General features: G+C 44.2%; 1 protein-coding gene across 1 annotated transcript in view; it reads right to left on the bottom strand.

Annotated features, from left to right (window-relative positions):
- Window positions 1-4,741: 4,741 nt before the first annotated feature.
- The window catches only part of LOC311143705 (guanine nucleotide exchange factor DBS-like), a gene marked incomplete at its 3' end in the record, with an annotated part of 91,051 nt that continues 78,465 nt past the window's right edge, over window positions 4,742-17,327 (bottom strand). The window contains exons 11-33 of the mRNA XM_084179573.1: window positions 17,182-17,327; window positions 15,312-15,503; window positions 14,896-15,055; window positions 14,676-14,740; window positions 14,469-14,542; window positions 13,920-13,986; window positions 13,383-13,498; window positions 13,203-13,272; window positions 12,781-12,873; window positions 11,505-11,597; window positions 10,628-10,753; window positions 10,116-10,337; window positions 9,777-9,869; window positions 9,533-9,611; window positions 9,306-9,399; window positions 7,384-7,475; window positions 7,133-7,219; window positions 6,942-7,001; window positions 6,606-6,680; window positions 5,607-5,716; window positions 5,194-5,306; window positions 4,938-5,041; window positions 4,742-4,821 (exon numbers count right to left, since the gene is read on the bottom strand). The exon at window positions 17,182-17,327 is cut by the window's right edge and continues 46 nt beyond it. Of these exons, the coding sequence (XP_084035699.1) occupies window positions 4,742-4,821; window positions 4,938-5,041; window positions 5,194-5,306; window positions 5,607-5,716; window positions 6,606-6,680; window positions 6,942-7,001; window positions 7,133-7,219; window positions 7,384-7,475; window positions 9,306-9,399; window positions 9,533-9,611; window positions 9,777-9,869; window positions 10,116-10,337; window positions 10,628-10,753; window positions 11,505-11,597; window positions 12,781-12,873; window positions 13,203-13,272; window positions 13,383-13,498; window positions 13,920-13,986; window positions 14,469-14,542; window positions 14,676-14,740; window positions 14,896-15,055; window positions 15,312-15,503; window positions 17,182-17,327 (2,411 nt within the window). The remainder of the gene's footprint in view (window positions 4,822-4,937; window positions 5,042-5,193; window positions 5,307-5,606; window positions 5,717-6,605; window positions 6,681-6,941; window positions 7,002-7,132; window positions 7,220-7,383; window positions 7,476-9,305; window positions 9,400-9,532; window positions 9,612-9,776; window positions 9,870-10,115; window positions 10,338-10,627; window positions 10,754-11,504; window positions 11,598-12,780; window positions 12,874-13,202; window positions 13,273-13,382; window positions 13,499-13,919; window positions 13,987-14,468; window positions 14,543-14,675; window positions 14,741-14,895; window positions 15,056-15,311; window positions 15,504-17,181) is intronic.

Genomic DNA, 17,327 nt, shown 5'->3' on the forward strand with positions numbered 1-17,327 from the left:
TAATTTATCTGAAAAGCTAAACATGGTATACTTTTCATTTCATTGCATTCATAATCTTTTTATTTACAATAACTTTATATTTGAAAAATACAAAGAGCCTTGTCTAATGCTAGACAATTGAAGGAACCATGATGCGGACCAACAGCATTGTAATGGTGACACAGGCCTACAGTACAACAAGACCGGGTACTTCAAAAACACCAGAAAACACATTGTAGAATGAGTAGAACAATACATCAATGAATTGATGGCATCATAACTCAGAACAGTAAATCAATTAAATTCACTACCCATTTAACAAACTTTTCCCTTTTTTCAAAAATATTACAGGCTACGTAGACCGGCTCCTGGATCTCCTCTAACGAGGTCACCCTAGATCCAGCACCGCATATGTGGAAGCTGTGCGAGCTGTCCATCCCAGGACCCCTGTCAGCCCAGTGTGAGAGGCCTGATCTGTCCATCCCAGGACCCCTGTCAGCCCAGTGTGAGAGGCCTGACGAGGAGGAGGCCATAGCTGGATTTGTCTCCCACTTCAATCTTGGCTTGACTGAAGCCTGCTTGATTGAAGAGGGGTACATGGGTCCCTATCTCCCACTCCCCTCCCCATCAATCTCTGTAGGTGGTTGAATTTCCTAAAGCCTAAGTAATTCACTTTTACGTCATAGGACGTCACACTTTGTTACTTTGTACAGTGGGGAAAAAAAGTATTTAGTCAGCCACCAATTGTGCAAGTTCTCCCACTTAAAAAGATGAGAGGCCTGTAATTTTCATCATAGGTATACGTCAACTATGACAGACAAATTGAGAAAAAAAAATCCAGAAAATCACATTGTAGGATTTTTTATGAATTTATTTGCAAATTATGGTGGAAAATAAGTATTTGGTCACCTACAAACAAGCAAGATTTCTGGCTCTCACAGACCTGTAACTTCTTCTTTAAGAGGCTCCTCTGTCCTCCACTCGTTACCTGTATTAATGGCACCTGTTTGAACTTATCAGTATAAAAGACACCTGTCCACAACCTCAAACAGTCACACTCCAAACTCCACTATGGCCAAGACCAAAGAGCTGTCAAAGGACACCAGAAACAAAATTGTAGACCTGCACCAGGCTGGGAAGACTGAATCTGCAATAGGTAAGCAGCTTGGTTTGAAGAAATCAACTGTGGGAGCAATTATTAGGAAATGGAAGACATACAAGACCACTGATAATCTCCCTCGATCTGGGGCTCCACGCAAGATCTCACCCCGTGGGGTCAAAATGATCACAAGAACGGTGAGCAAAAATCCCAGAACCACACGGGGGGACCTAGTGAATGACCTGCAGAGAGCTGGGACCAAAGTAACAAAGCCTACCATCAGTAACACACTACGCCGCCAGGGACTCAAATCCTGCAGTGCCAGACGTGTCGCCCTGCTTAAGCCAGTACATGTCCAGGCCCGTCTGAAGTTTGCTAGAGTGCATTTGGATGATCCAGAAGAGGATTGGGAGAATGTCATATGGTCAGATGAATCCAAATTAGAACTTTTTGGTAAAAACTCAACTCGTCGTGTTTGGAGGACAAAGAATGCTGAGTTGCTTCCAAAGAACACCATACCTACTGTGAAGCATGGGGGTGGAAACATCATGCTTTGGGGCTGTTTTTCTGCAAAGGGACCAGGACGACTGATCCGTGTAAAGGAAAGAATGAATGGGGCCATGTATCGTGAGATTTTGAGTGAAAACCTCCTTCCATCAGCAAGGGCATTGAAGATGAAACGTGGCTGGGTCTTTCAGCATGACAATGATCCCAAACACACCGCCCGGGCAACGAAGGAGTGGTTTCGTAAGAAGCATTTCAAGGTCCTGGAGTGGCCTAGCCAGTCTCCAGATCTCAACCCCATAGAAAATCTTTGGAGGGAATTGAATGTCTGTGTTGCCCAGCGACAGCCCCAAAACATCACTGCTCTAGAGGAGATCTGCATGGAGGAATGGGCCAAAATACCAGCAACAGTGTGTGAAAACCTTGTGAAGACTTACAGAAAACATTTGACCTGTGTCATTGCCAACAAAGGGTATATAACAAAGTATTGAGAAACTTTTGTTATTGACCAAATACTTATTTTCCACCATAATTTGCAAATAAATTCATTAAAAATCCTACAATGTGATTTTCTGGATTTTTTTTTCCTCATTTTGTCTGTCATAGTTGACGTGTACCTATGATGAAAATTACAGGCCTCTCTCATCTTTTTAAGTGGGAGAACATGCACAATTGGTGGCTGACTAAATAGTTTTTTCCCCCACTGTATAGTTTTTTTCAAGCATTAGGACAGGAGATCAGTGTTACAAATTGTATGAATCAATGGGTCCTGCTTACTGTAGGGCGGCTGGGTGCCTGTATTATGCTTATGGCTCAAATTACTTTTTCTAATGTCAAATGTCTCACCATTATTTATCACCTTTTATTTAGGTTGATCAATATTTAGGTTGTGCTGGCCTATTGTAAATGATCAAATAAATGTCTGATCAATACATACAATTCTGAACATATTGTCATTTATAATGCAGAGGCACCATTAATTGTCAAGTACACTTATTATATGCGGTTTTCATGTACATTCCCTTATGTCTAAGGTGACTCAGGCTTGACTAATTCTTGTGAAGTAGTTTATCAGTGAACTGTATTCTGTAATTAGTTACAAAGCAATAGGCTGACTAGAAACTTAATGTGGAGAAAAGGAATGCTGTATTCTGTTGGGAAGGTACGACTTCATTATAGGACTAATATATGCATAAACACAGTGCAACTGTACACCTAGAATGATATGTAAACGTGACACACGTCAAGAACATAAGCCAGTTCTGTTGACCATGAGAGCATTTTGCAGAGAAAATGGGTTGGGGCATACTATTTAGGTTAGGAATGACCTGGTCCATTATTTACCTTGTTACCTGGCAACGACCACAAGGGTGTTTCAAAGAGCTGTCAGTCAAGGTGAGCTCATGAATATAAGCTCCCCGCCTACTCAGCCTGTTCCTTCAGGCTTCCTGATAGTTAGAGATGAGAGAATGTACCATTTCTTCAATTCTGAGCATTTTAATGGCGTAAAAATATTATGGGTGATGTTTTGGTCATTCAAATGCTATTTTTACTTTGGAAATAGGATGACGGTGCGGGACCTTTTTTAAGAAGAGAAATTGTAGAAATAGGAGGGGTTTATGACTTTGTCTGTTATCTACTGACGATCCTAAGTCCTTTTTAATATAAAAAAACAACAGACAATGCTGACTGATAGAGAATTTCTGATTTCTTAAAGAAAATAATAATAATAATAAACAATATCTACATAAATATGATTGCTTTACAATAAATAATTTAAGACTATACACTGGTTTCTGAGTTATTAACAAAAGGAGGAAAGTTCACAGTACACATGGAGAAATGACTGGCAATGACTAGCCTACAGATATGCTACATACAACATCCAAAGTCATGTTTAACACGTGTGAATGGACAGCTGGTGGAATGGATGAAAAGGGGATCATAATGAAGTTATTTGATGAGGACAACCAACCAGTGAATACTGTGACTGATCTGTCTGAATCACAGGAGGCTGGAGGCACCTTAATTGGGGAGGATGGGCTCATAGTAATGGCTGGAACGGAATAACTGGTTTACACGTGTTTGATACCATTCCAATCACTACATTCCAGGCATTTTTATGAGCCATCCTCCCCTCAGCAGCCACCTGTGGTCTGAATCATACAGAAATAATGTTGCAGGACAGGGTAAGCTAATTAAGAGGACATGAGGGAGGAAGCGTAGAGAGCGATTACATTATGGAGATAGAACGATGTAGAATAACATCTTTATCAAAGTACAGTAACTCCTCACTCTCCAAGAGGCAATAAGATAGTCATAGGTCATACTGGTTACTTCCATGGTCACACGTTTGAGGTGACTGGTAAAACTCATAGAGCAACAATCTGAAAAGCTTAACATGGTATACTTTTCATTCATCGCATTCATAATCTTTTTATTTACAATAACTTTCTATTTGAAAAATACAAACAGTCCTGTCTATTTCTAGACAATCAAAGGAACCATAATGCGGACCAACAGCATTGTAATGGTGACACAAGCCTACAGTACAACAAGACGGGGTCAACACGATCCATGTCCACCACTAAGGCAGCTGAAGACGTTTCCTCATCACTGACACCTGATCAGATTCATCATAGAATTAGAATTCTATGGGTTCTGTCAGGTTCCATCTTGTCCGTAGCATTTTGTCTGCCATAGTGCCATTGATACAGGCCTGCCCCAGGTCTGCTTGCCTAGCTGACGGTCAGATCTGGGAACAGTTCACCCTCCCCCAATCCTAAACTGACCTAAGATCAGTGTCTAGGGTAGCTAGACCTCATACTCCACTTGCTCATCCTGTGGATGGATGGAGCTGCTTTCTACCAACACTGCACTGTGTCTCTACAATTACACGAGGGCGCCAGATCCATTCTCTAATCAATGACACTGCTATCTATAGACTGGTCACTGGAACATTGGCATTTGTTGGCATTTTCTTGAAATGGCTGACCAGTATCCTAATCCAGGGGCTTGCCTCTGGGTAAGGAGGGGCAAAGTTGGGTTTTGGGTAGGGGGAGGAAGTGCTGCTTTGTTGGGGGAGCCACCAGCTGGTGCTGTTGGGTTCGGTTCTGGAGACCAGGGGCGGCCTGATGGGACCAGGGAAGGGTGGAGGGTTCAGGGCTTTATGTCAGAGAAGCTGGTGTAGGTCTCACAGCAGCTGGATGAAGTGCTGAGGTTCCCTGAGCCACTGCCCTCTGTAATACACACACACAGACATACACAGAGGTTAGAGGAGATGGTTTAGGAGAGATGTACACACACACACAACCACACACATAATTCTACCTAGATGGAGAGGAGGAGGTTTTACCTGAACTGGTGAGAGACTGGCAGGACGTGGACTCTCCAATCAGGGTGTGAAGGTTGGCTGCAGCCACCCAGCCCTCCTGCTTAGTCTTCAGATTCTTCACAAACCTGCAGCAACACAGAAACACACACAATTCCGCCCCCCCCACGATCAGCACTTAGCTACCTTTTTACTATGATGTGCCCTAATGAATATTACCTTGTTGGAATAGGCTATGAGTGTGATTGTGTGAAACCCAGTGTCGAGGTAATATTCTCACCACTGTCCATCTTCTCCCTTCTTGATCAGCTGAACCGTTTCACCACTCTTGACTGACAGATCCTGGGCCCTGATCTTCTCATAGTCAGACACCACTGTGTACTTCCCTGCACGCTGCACACCGTCAGGATAGGGTGTTACATTGTATGTATGATTGTAAACTATTCTTTTAAAACGGTTTGTATGTGGAGCTACAAAACAGCTTGGAGTGGATGACAATCCTCACACACACACACTCTTGCGCAGTTAACCTTGTGGGGACAATTCAGTCCCATTCAAAATCCTATTTTCCCTAACCCTAACTCGTACCCTTACCCTAACCCAAAAACCTAACCTTAACCCTAATTTCTTGGTTTACTATTTTTGTGGGCACTTCTCGTCCACACAAGTATAGTTAAACACGTCCACACTCACCAGTTTCTTTCCCCCCTCGTCCTCAGGGTCTGAGGTTAGGGGCTCCTCAGTGCTAGAGTACCCATCATTCTCCTCGTTGGCGTCCAATGAGAGAGAGCCCTTGGTCCATCCTAGAGGAGGAAGGGAGAGAGGGTACGTAAGAGTATGGTGTCATGTCTAGTCTGAAACACGCACACGTACACACACACACACACACACACACACACACACACACACACACACACACACACACACACACACACACACACACACACACACACACACAGGGACAGTGAGAGCAGGCACTGCAGCAACTTCTGCTAGACCAGACATGGTCAGTGACAGGGTGGACCACGATCAGAGTGAACAGGACCAAGTCCTGTGGAACTCAACCACAAAGCCATCAGTGAGCCTACAGTAATCGTGCTCGACCATTCAGAACCGCAACACTACTAAGCAACCAGGAACGTGCCTGTTTCTTGATAAATGTATTGCATGTGCATACACACACTCAGGCCTGGGAACACAGTGTGCAGGGAGTGAGAGAGATGAGGGGCAAACCTCTCAGTGAAATTCGGCAGCCATTTTGTGCTCACTACACATTTTAATAATCTAAACCAGTCCAGTCCAATTGAGTGCTGTACGGTACCTCTCCTCTTGGCCTGTAAGAGACTAGAGGTGCTGAGCCACCTGACTCTGCCCAGGTGGAGGTGAGCGTGAGGGCCTGGTTCTGAGAGAGAGAGACACACGACCGCATGAAACACAGTCAAAGGAATCGACCGCAGCGAACATACTCAACCACAGTAAATGACCGAGCGTGGTAACTACGACCGCTGTTGCCTGTCAGTCAACACAGTGTTTCATACATTCCCTGATGAACCATGTTCTCTTTGTCTGAGGGGAGAAACTGCTGTGTGCAAAAAATCAATACACCCTGACCAACCACCGTCGAAATAATGAAATGCAGCGACCGTGTTCGACCACAGATTTAGTGAATAGGGTTATTATGGGATGGTGTACCTTTGAAGCCGAACGGAGTGGGATCACTCTTTATCTCATGACGTTTGGTTTTATGGTCAGGGCTTGTGGGAGAACCTAGCCGAATAGAAGAAGAGAAGTGAGGAGGAGGAAGAGAGTGAAGAAGAGCAGCTAAACACTAACAGGAAGTATAAATAAGTAGTAGCATATCTTTAAAGTGGATGTTACAGGAAGTATGTCTACTCTGTGTTGTTCTGTGCACTGCCATTGTTATCCAACAGCACACACTACTCTGAGACTATAGTGGTGAAAAACAGAGATACAGGGTCTGAAGCCTAAAGCTATGGGACACAGTTACCTCTAGACACTAATCTGTACCTGGCAGAGAGAGAGGCATCCTGGGTAAAGTTAAGCTTTTATTGTCAGGAGGTGAGAGGTCTGTGGAAGGAAGCGTGTCATGATTTATCGTGTTGTAGGCTACAGTGCTGACATTAGCCTTGTAAAGTGCTGGCATGATGTAGTCACATAAAGTACTATGGCAGCCCCTGGTGGCGAGATAGTGCTATTACCTTTGCTGAAGTTGCTGAAGCCCTGCAAGGTAAAACGCTTTTTAGCCACTGCTGCTCTGTCTAAGGTAGGACTGGTCATTGCCTCGTCTGGGCCAGGAGAAGGAGAGGAGCAGGGGAGAGAGGGAATGAGGGAGAGGTGAGTGGCATGAGGAACAGGAGAGCAACAGGGAGAGGTATGTGAGACATAAAATAAGGAAATAGTGTTGAATTTAGCACACACACACCCCCCCCCCCCCCCCATCTCTGCTCACCTTTGGTTTTTGGGGAGGAGCAGGAGTTAGCATCGGGGCTGCTCGGTTCTCCCTTCTTCTCCTTCATGCTCCTCTCCCCTCTTCTAAATGGACTGAGGAAACAGGAGGATGAAACACGTCAGTCACACTGCAACACACTGAGGTTACACAACATGTTGTGTTCAGGTTATAACCATTATCAATTCTGTACCCACAAAACCCATACCCTCCATGCGATTTATACTAGACTGGAAAATAAATCCTTCTCATTGGGCATGAGAGGCAAAGAGGAGTTGCCTGGCTACCCAGACTTCTTGCTCCGGCCAAACGCTACGTCACGCCCACGTACGTTAGTTTCTTCTCCTCAATGCGTCTGGATCTAAGTACCTCCCCGACCCTCAGTGGTGGAAAAAGTACCCAATTGTCATACCTGAGTAAAAGTAAAGATACCTTAATAGAAAATGACTCAAGTAAAAGTGAAAGTCACTCAGTAAAATACTACTTGAATAAAAGGCTAAAAGTATTTGGATTTAAATATACTTCATTTTCAAAAGTAAATGTAATTGCGAAAATATACTTAAGTATCAAAAGTAAAAGTATTAATAATTTCACATTCCTTATATTATGCCAGTGGTTCCCATCCTTTTCAGTTACTGTATCACAAACTGAATTTTGCTCTGCCCGAAGTGCCCCTGAAGTACCCCCTCGTGCATTTTACCAGTAGGCCTTTGGTCTCATAAGTCTTCTCAAGTACCCCCTATGGATAGGCTAAGTACCCCCAGGGGTCCTAGTACCCCTGGTTAGGAACCACTGTATTAAGCAAACCAGACGGCACGGTTTTCTAGTAAAAAAATAAATAATTATGGATAGCCAGGGGCACACTCCAACACTCAGACATCATTTACAACTGAAGCATTTGTGTTTAGTGAGTCCACCAGATCAGAGGCAGTAGGGATGACTAGCGATGTTCTCTTGATAAATGCATGAATTGGACCATTTTCATGACCTGCTAAGCATTCAAAATGTAACAAGTACTTTTGGGTGTCAGGAAAAATGTATGGGAGTAAAAAGTACATTCTTTTCTTTAGGAATATAGTGGTGTAAAGTAAAAGTTGTCAAAAATATAAATAGTAAAGTACAGATACCTCCCCAAAACTACTTAAGTAGTACTTTTAAGTATTTTTACTTAAGTACTTTATACCACTTCACTGAATACGAACACATTCGGGGCCGTCTGAATGGTCCAGAAACCGATGCGTTGGGACAGAGCCAGAACACACGTGGGTAAAGCTGCGGTTTGAAACTTTTTCATTGGCTTTGATACTCTGATTGGTTAGAGATTATCCAATCGCTGATGACTTTGTTTTGTACAAAGCTCCTCATGCCCCTCATCACCATAATGACTTCAATGACGGCAGTCTCAGACTAGCGTATGTAGCGAACGACAGAGCAACGGAATAATTTAGTGTGTCGTCAGGCTATGAGAGCAGGTCTGTGATATGTCAATATGGGACAAGTGTAGGAGAGGGTCTGTGATAGGTCAATGTGGGACAAGTGTAGGAGAGGGTCTGTGATAGGTCAGTATAGGACAAGTGTAGGAGAGGGTCTGTGATAGGTCAGTATGGGACAAGTGTAGGAGAGGGTCTGTGATAGGTCAGTATGGGACAAGTGTAGGAGAGGGTCTGTGATAGGTCAGTATAGGACAAGTGTAGGAGAGGGTCTGTGATAGGTCAGTATGGGACAAGTGTAGGAGAGGGTCTGTGATAGGTCAGTATGGGACAAGTGTAGGAGAGGGTCTGTGATAGGTCAGTATGGGACAAGTGTAGGAGAGGGTCTGTGATAGGTCAGTATGGGACAAGTGTAGGAGAGGGTCTGTGATAGGTCAGTATAGGACAAGTGTAGGAGAGGGTCTGTGATAGGTCAGTATGGGCCATGTGACTGACCCGAGGCTGACAGGTCCTCCAGCGGCAGGAGGGAACTGGAACAGTCCGTCTGACGGCCTCTGTTGGCTGGCTTCTAGAAGACACGCAGGGTTATCTACTACAGTCCCACCTCATCATGACCACTGAGCAATGTAATGCTCAATGTGATTACAATATAATACACTCAAAGTATTAGAAAGAAAACAAATACTATATCACCCCAGGTCTGCCACAGACACCCTGCCTACCTCTGTAGGCCTCCAGCTGTGTTGTCAGAACCTTACGGATCTCGTTCACCCACGTCGTTTTCACATCAGATGTCGGGGCCTGAATTACAACGATGAAACCCATTACTGGTTAGTGCAGATACATGTGTTACATGTTTTTTCCAAATAGAGTCAGATATGACTTGTGTATCATTGTAAAAAATAAATACATTGTCATGTAATCTATAGCAGTGGAATGGGCAGGGTTTGAGTGATGGTCACACACCTGTACGATGTACACCTCCTCCCGTGAGTTGCACCAGACCTCAAACTTCTTGTTGTCACCTTTGGCATTCTCAGTGATGCCCACAGCACTCATCTGGTAGAGGGCATACCGTTTTGGAAAATGTTAGCTTGTAAAACATATATCTTAACTCACTTGCAATATCAAACACTTGGTAAGACCGACAGACAGACAGACAGAAAGAGAGAGACAGACAGACAAAGAGAAAGGCAGACAGACAGACAGACAGAAAGAGAGAGAGACAGACAGACAGACAGACAGACAGACAGAAAGAGAGACAGACAGACAGACAGACAGACAGAAAGAGACAGACAGACTTACGCTGAGGGACTGTTTGAAGCTGTAGGAGGGGGCTTTCTCATAGCCCTCCCCGTTCTCCTCGCGTCTCTTACAGAAGAGCAGGGCTTTCTCATGCAGGAACAGGTGTCTCTGCATGGGCTTGAAGCGGGCCAGGTCCTTGACCTTGGCGTGACCTTTCTTGTGTTCCGTCCATACGCTGAATGACCCCTGCATCAGCAGCCGGCCCAGGTCACCCAGGTGACCCTATCAGAGGAGGGGTCACAGGTCAGGAGAAAGTTAATGTGTCATCATAAGCTATGGTGCTGCTGACCCATGTAATATTGACATCTCTGATGATGTAATGTGATGATGACGCCATGAAAGGAATACATTTCATACAATATGACGTACATTTCATACAATATGAAGTACATTTCATACAATATACAGTACATTTCATACAATATGCAGTACATTTCATACAATATGAAGTACATTTCATACAATATGCTGTACATTTCATACAATGTGAAGTTGAGCGATGATAAACTCACATCGTATCCAGTGATAGCAATGAGGTGCATGGAGTCGTTGACAGCCTTCAAGATGCCCAGGATAGAGGTGAGCGCCTCCTGAAGGTCCTCTGACCCCTCACAGCCCTTACTGTACTTTAGTAGCTCCTACAATTCAAAGACACACATTGAAGTCTGTTTTTGGATCTGTAATGGAACGGTGTATAAAGAACAAAGTACAAAGGATATTAATATGGACCTAAATATTTGAATGCTTGAGACAACTTAAAGCTAGAATCCTTCATTGGTGAAACTGCCACGTCCGTTTGAGATATTACAACAACAAAGAAGTTACTACAAACAACCAGCACTGTTTTTTTTCCCTCGGACATCATTGCACTGGCGATAGAACAGCAGAATATGTGCTGCAATTTTTTTTTTACCATGATGCTCCTCTCCTCCGTTTCCTCAACAAAACAATAACAAAGGTGCTGGGGCAAACAGTGGTGCTGTTTCCCCCTGTATGGATTTCAGCTTTAAGGCATGAGGAAGTGAAGGAGAGAGGATGGAACTGTTTCCCTCTGTATGGATTTCAGCTTTAAGGCATGAGGAAGTGAAGGAGAGAGGATGGAGCTGTTTCCCTCTATGGATTTCAGCTTTAAAGCATGTGGAAGTGAAGGAGAGAGGATGGAGCTGTTTCCCTCTATGGATTTCAGCTTTAAAGCATGAGGAAGTGAAGGAGAGAGGATGGAGCTGTTTCCCTCTGTATGAATTTCAGCTTTAAGGCATGAGGAAGTGAAGGAGAGAGGATGGAGCTGTTTCCCTCTGTATGAATTTCAGCTTTAAGGCATGAGGAAGTGAAGGAGAGAGGATGGAGCTGTTTCCCCAAATGCGAATTTGATCTTTAAAGATTATATACCTTCAACAGGAGCTGGTATTTGGTGATCCTCTGGACCGGTTTCAGGAGATAGGAGTCCAAGCCCAGTTTATGTTCCAGCTTCTTCTGACATTCCTGGTACAGACCAGAACAGGGAGAATAGATTAGTAGGAGATAATAACCGCTCAGGCCTGAAGCTATTGGGGGTCTGTGTGTACCTTAGGGGAGGTGTGTATATGGTGTGTACCTTAGGGGAGGTGTGTATATGATGTGTACCTTAGGGGAGGTGTGTATATGATGTGTACCTTAGGGGAGGTGTGTATATGATGTGTACCTTAGGGGAGGTGTGTATATGGTGTGTACCTTAGGGGAGGTGTGTATATGATGTGTACCTTAGGGGAGGTGTGTATATGATGTGTACCTTAGGGGAGGTGTGTATATGATGTGTACCTTAGGGGAGGTGTGTATATGATGTGTACCTTAGGGGAGGTGTGTATATGATGTGTACCTTAGGGGAGGTGTGTATATGATGTGTACCTTAGGGGAGGTGTGTATATGATGTGTACCTTAGGGGAGGTGTGTATATGGTGTGTACCTTAGGGGAGGTGTGTATATGATGTGTACCTTAGGGGAGGTGTGTATATGATGTGTATCTTAGGGAAGGTGTGTATATGGTGTGTACCTTAGGGGAGGTGTGTATATGGTGTGTACCTTAGGGGAGGTGTGTATATGGTGTGTACCTTAGGGGAGGTGTGTATATGGTGTGTACCTTAGGGGAGGTGTGTATATGGTGTATACCTTAGGGGAGGTGTGTATATGGTGTATACCTTAGGGGAGGTGTGTATACAATGCATTCGGAAAGTATTGACCCCTTGACTTTTTCCACATTTTGTTACGTTACAGCCTTATTCTAAAATGGATTGTAAAACATTTCCCCCACTCATCAATCTACACACAATACCCCATAATGACAAACAAAAACCTTTCCAAATCATGTCCAGTCAATGTAATTTACCACAAGTGGACTCCAATCAAGTTGTAGAAACATCTCAAGGATGATCAATGGAAACAGGATGCACCTGAGCTCATAGCAAAGGGTCTGAATAAGTATGTAAATAAGGTATTTCTGTTTTTCAGTTTTAATACATTTGCAAACATTTCTATAAACATGTTTTCACTTTGTCATTATGTGGTATTGTGTGTAGATCTATGAGGATTTTTATTTATTTAATAAATGTTAGAATAAGGCTGTAACGTAACAAAATGTGGAAAAAGTCAAGGGGTCTGAATACTTTCCGAAGGCACTGTAGGTGTGTACCTGGAAGAAGGCGCAGTCGGAGCATTGTCTCCACAAGCTCTCAGAGCGAGGCTTATTCTGACAATACTTCTCATAGATCTGCAGGTCTGTCATCTGAGAGAGAATGAAGAAAAGAGAGAAAGGTTGAGAGAGAAATACCCCTGCATCACAACCAGCCATCTAAGGCACTGCGTCTCAGTGCTAGAGGCGTCACTACAGACACCCTGGTTCGATTCCAGGCTGTATCACAACCGGCCGTGATTGGGAGGCCCATAGGGCGGCGCACAATTGGTCCAGCGTCGTCCGGGTTTGGCCGGTGTAGTCCGTCATTGTAAATAAGAATTAGTTCTTAACTGACTTGCCTAGTTAAATAAAGGTAAAATAAAAAAATCTGACTAGTGATTTAGACACAACATATTCCAGTTCAATCTCCAAACACTCACCCTCTCCAGAAAACAATGACCCACAAGTTCTGGGCAGTCTTGGTACTCTTCCAACTCCCTCAGAAAGGTTCTGGAAGATGATGAGGCAGAGAGAAAAATATGATTAGTTAGTCAGTACAATGACAGTAGTTCTATCACTGTGTGAGCATCATTATTAACCGCTAGGGGGCGCTTGTTTACCTCTTGTGGAAGTGGTAGATCTCTGGCATGTTGCCAAACAGCACATCTTTCTTGTTCTGTAGTGGAGCCGGCATGAGGCTGGCCATGGCTGGGTTGTCCATCTCTGAGGCATAGCCCTGAAACACACAGAGAAAGATGACTTAGGATGACCAATAGGCAGTTTTGTTACCCACCACCACTAATGATTGAGCTCATGATGTGGAGAGGCTAAGCTGAACACTTAAGACAGATGCACACAGGTGAGGAGGACTGAGAAGGTTCATATGGTCCAGGGGAGAGGGATAGAGGCTTCATATGGTCCAGGGGAGAGGGATAGAGGCTTCATATGGTCCAGGGGAGAGGGATAGAGGCTTCATATGGTCCAGGGGAGAGGGATAGAGGCTTCATATGGTCCAGGGGAGAGGGATAGAGGCTTCATATGGTCCAGGGGAGAGGGATAGAGGCTTCATATGGTCCAGGGGAGAGGGATAGAGGCTTCATATGGTCCAGGGGAGAGGGATAGAGGCTTCATATGGTCCAGGGGAGAGGGATACACACCTGTAGGACACAGTGCAGTTCCTCCACGTACCCCCTCTCTGTCTCCAGCAGCTCATTCATTACATGTCTACAGAGAGAGATAGCACAGGTCAGACAGAATATAGACAGGTCAGACAGAATATAGACAGGTCAGCATGATTTAGACAGGTCTAGGGTTTTTAAAATTCCCGTAACTTTCCCCAAATTCCAAGGTTTTCTAGGAATCCCAGTAGGAAGATTTCCGGAATCGAGAGGGAATAAGCAGGAAATATGGAATCCTCCGACCATAGTTTCTGGAAAACCTGGGAATTTTGCAACCTTAGACGGGTCAGACATAATTATATTATGATAATATAGGCAGGTCAGACGCTATAGCCTGCACACAGGCCAGACATGACACAGACACCAGATGATTAGGGAGTCTTTATCCTTCTTATTTGTATGGGGTGAAACACAACACACACACAAGTCAGAGAACCATCAAAGACTCAATACAGACAGACGGTCAGACATAATGAAGACACTAGCATCATACATCATAACAGCTGACAAAACACCCAGAGAACTTACTTTCTGAGGATGGCCAGGTTCTCGTCCTCCTCTGACAGAGAGGCACTTCTGTTGTTCTGTAGCTGGTCCTCCACCTGAGAACACAGGATAGGATGAGTATCTACTGAAATGACTGGAGCTAGTGTCTCATTTAACATACATACCACAGGTATGATAATACTACCCCACAATAAAAGACAGACCAAAGTAAGAGGAACCTCTACTTACTGTTCTACAGCTGACCCCATTCACAGAGTCTCCCTCTGAGCAGCTCTTCTCCATCACTCTCTTTGCTATGGGGGAGAGGAAGAGAGAGGGGAAGACATGAGGTGGGAAATTAACACTACACACATATCTAAATATACATTGACTGTATTTGTGAGGACAGGGTGCTGCTGGTATGTAAGGACTGGTGGTACTTCAGGACATGTGGCATGTCAGGACTCACCTGGCGAGGACAGTGGGGACTTGATGAAGGCTTCAGGCCTTGGGGCCACAGGCTGGACTGGCCTGGTCTGTTTGGCTGCCAGCTTCTTCAGACTGACCATCCTCTTCTCAAACATCTCCTGCATGGACACCTGCTTCTGAAATACCTTCTCTACTTGGTCCTGAGGGAGGAGGAGAGAGGAGGAGGAGAGGAGCGGAGAGGGGGGAGATGAGAGGAGAGGAAAGGAGAGAGGAGTGCAGATGAGAGGAAGAGAAGAGGAGAGGACCAAGCAGCAGAATGACTCTCTGGGACACTCACAGGTGTTGACAGCTATTTGTTTGCTGTGCCATCCTTTCTTTGTATTGACTTCATTACATTATGATGACACATTTTAGTGACCAGACATGACTGCATGTCAGAGAGCTGGATCCCCTTACCCTGAAGTCCTGGTTGAGCACTGTCTCGTAATCACTGCAGATGACGCTAGGATCAGTCAGTTTGTTCTGTCCTGACGTATCTAGGTAACGCTCGATCTCCTGCAGCGCTGTCTCCGCCCCTTCATGTGACTGACACTTGTCCACGGGTTGGGAGGCCAGCAGGTAGAGGCCATCATCACACCACTTAGCAGCCTGAGAGAGAGAGAGAGAGAGAGAGAGAGAGGTAGGGAGTTTTTAGAGGTTTATGGGGTGGTGTTCGACTTTATGTGTGTGTGTGTGTGTGTGTGTGTATATGTGTGTGTACTGTATATGTGTGTGTTTGTGTGTGTGTATACACTACCGTTCAAAAGTCACTTAGAAATGTCCTTGTTTTTGAAAGAAAAGCAATGTTTTTGTCCATTAAAATAACATCAAATTGATCAAAAATACAGTGTAGACATTGTTAATGTTGTAAATGGCTATTGTAGCTGGAAACGGCTGATTTTTAATGGAATATCTACATAGGCGTACAGAGGACCATTATCAGCAACCATCAGTCCTGTGTTCCAATGGCATGTTGTGTTACTAATCCAAGTTTATCATTTTAAAAGGCTAATTGATCATTAGAAAACTATTTGGCAATTATGTTAGCACAGCTGAAAACTGTTGTGCTGATTAAAGAAACAATAAAACTGGCCTTCTTGAAACTAGTTGATCATCTGGAGCATCAGCAATTGTGGATTCGATTACAGGCTCAAAATGGCCAGAAACAAATAACTTTCTCCTAAAACTCATCAGTCTATTCTTGTTCTGAGAAATGAAGGCTATTCCATGTGAGAAATTGTCAAGAAACTGAAGATCTCGTACAACGCTGTGTACTACTCCCTTCACAGAACAGCGCAAACCCGCTCTAGCCAGAATAGAAAGAGGAGTGGGAGGCCCCGGTGCACAACTGAGCAAGAGGACAAATACATTAGAGTGTCTAGTTTGAGAAACAGACACCTCACAGGTCCTCAACTGGCAGCTTCATTAAATAGTACCCGCAAAACACCAGTCTCAACATCAACAGTGAAGAGGCGACTCCAGGATGCTGACCTTCTAGGCAGAGTTAAAAGAAAAAGCCATATCTCAGACTGGCCAATAAAAATAAAAGATTAAGATGGGCAGTCTGAGATATGGCTTTTTCTTTGCAACTCTGCCTAGAAGGTCAGCATCCCGGAGTCGCCTCTTCACTGTTGATGTTGAGACTGGTGTTTTGCGGGTACTATTTAATGAAGCTGCCAGTTGAGGACCTGTGAGGTGCCTGTTTCTCAAACTAGACACTCTAATGTATTTGTCCTCTTGCTCAGTTGTGCACCGGGGCCTCCCACTCCTCTTTCTATTCTGGCTAGAGCCAGTTTGCGCTGTTCTGTGAAGGGAGTAGAACACAGCGTTGTACGAGATCTTCAGTTTCTTGGCAATTTCTCACATGGAATAGCCTTCATTTCTCAGAACAAGAATAGACTGATGAGTTTTAGGAGAAAGTTATTTGTTTCTGGCCATTTTGAGCCCTGTAATCGAATCCACAATTGCTGATGCTCCAGATATTCAACTAGTCTCAAGAAGGCCAGTTTTATTGCTTCTTTAATCAGCACAACAGTTTTCAGCTGTGCTAACATAATTGCAAAAGGGTTTTCTACACTGTATTTCTGATCAATTTGATGTTATTTTAATGGACAAAAAAAATTGCTTTTCTTTCGAAAACAAGGACATTTCTAAGTGACCCCAAACTTTTGAAGGGTAGTGTGTGTGTGTGTGTGTGTATGGATATGTGTGTGTGTATGGATATGTGTGTGTGTATGGATATGTGTGTGTGTATGGATGTGTGTGTGTGTGTGTCTGTCCCTCTCACCCTCTCCAGATTGTGGTGTAGCTCCATAGCTCTGAGTAGGTGGTCTTTCTTTGCTCTCAGGTTGGCACTCAGTTCCTCGCTCACGGCTCGGAGCTCGCTACATTTGGGGTGGATGGAGTCCTCAGCGTAGTGGGAGCTCTGGATCA

This window comes from Coregonus lavaretus (assembly GCF_964263955.1).
Source record: "Coregonus lavaretus genome assembly, chromosome: 16".
Classification (NCBI taxonomy): Eukaryota; Metazoa; Chordata; class Actinopteri; order Salmoniformes; family Salmonidae; genus Coregonus; species Coregonus lavaretus.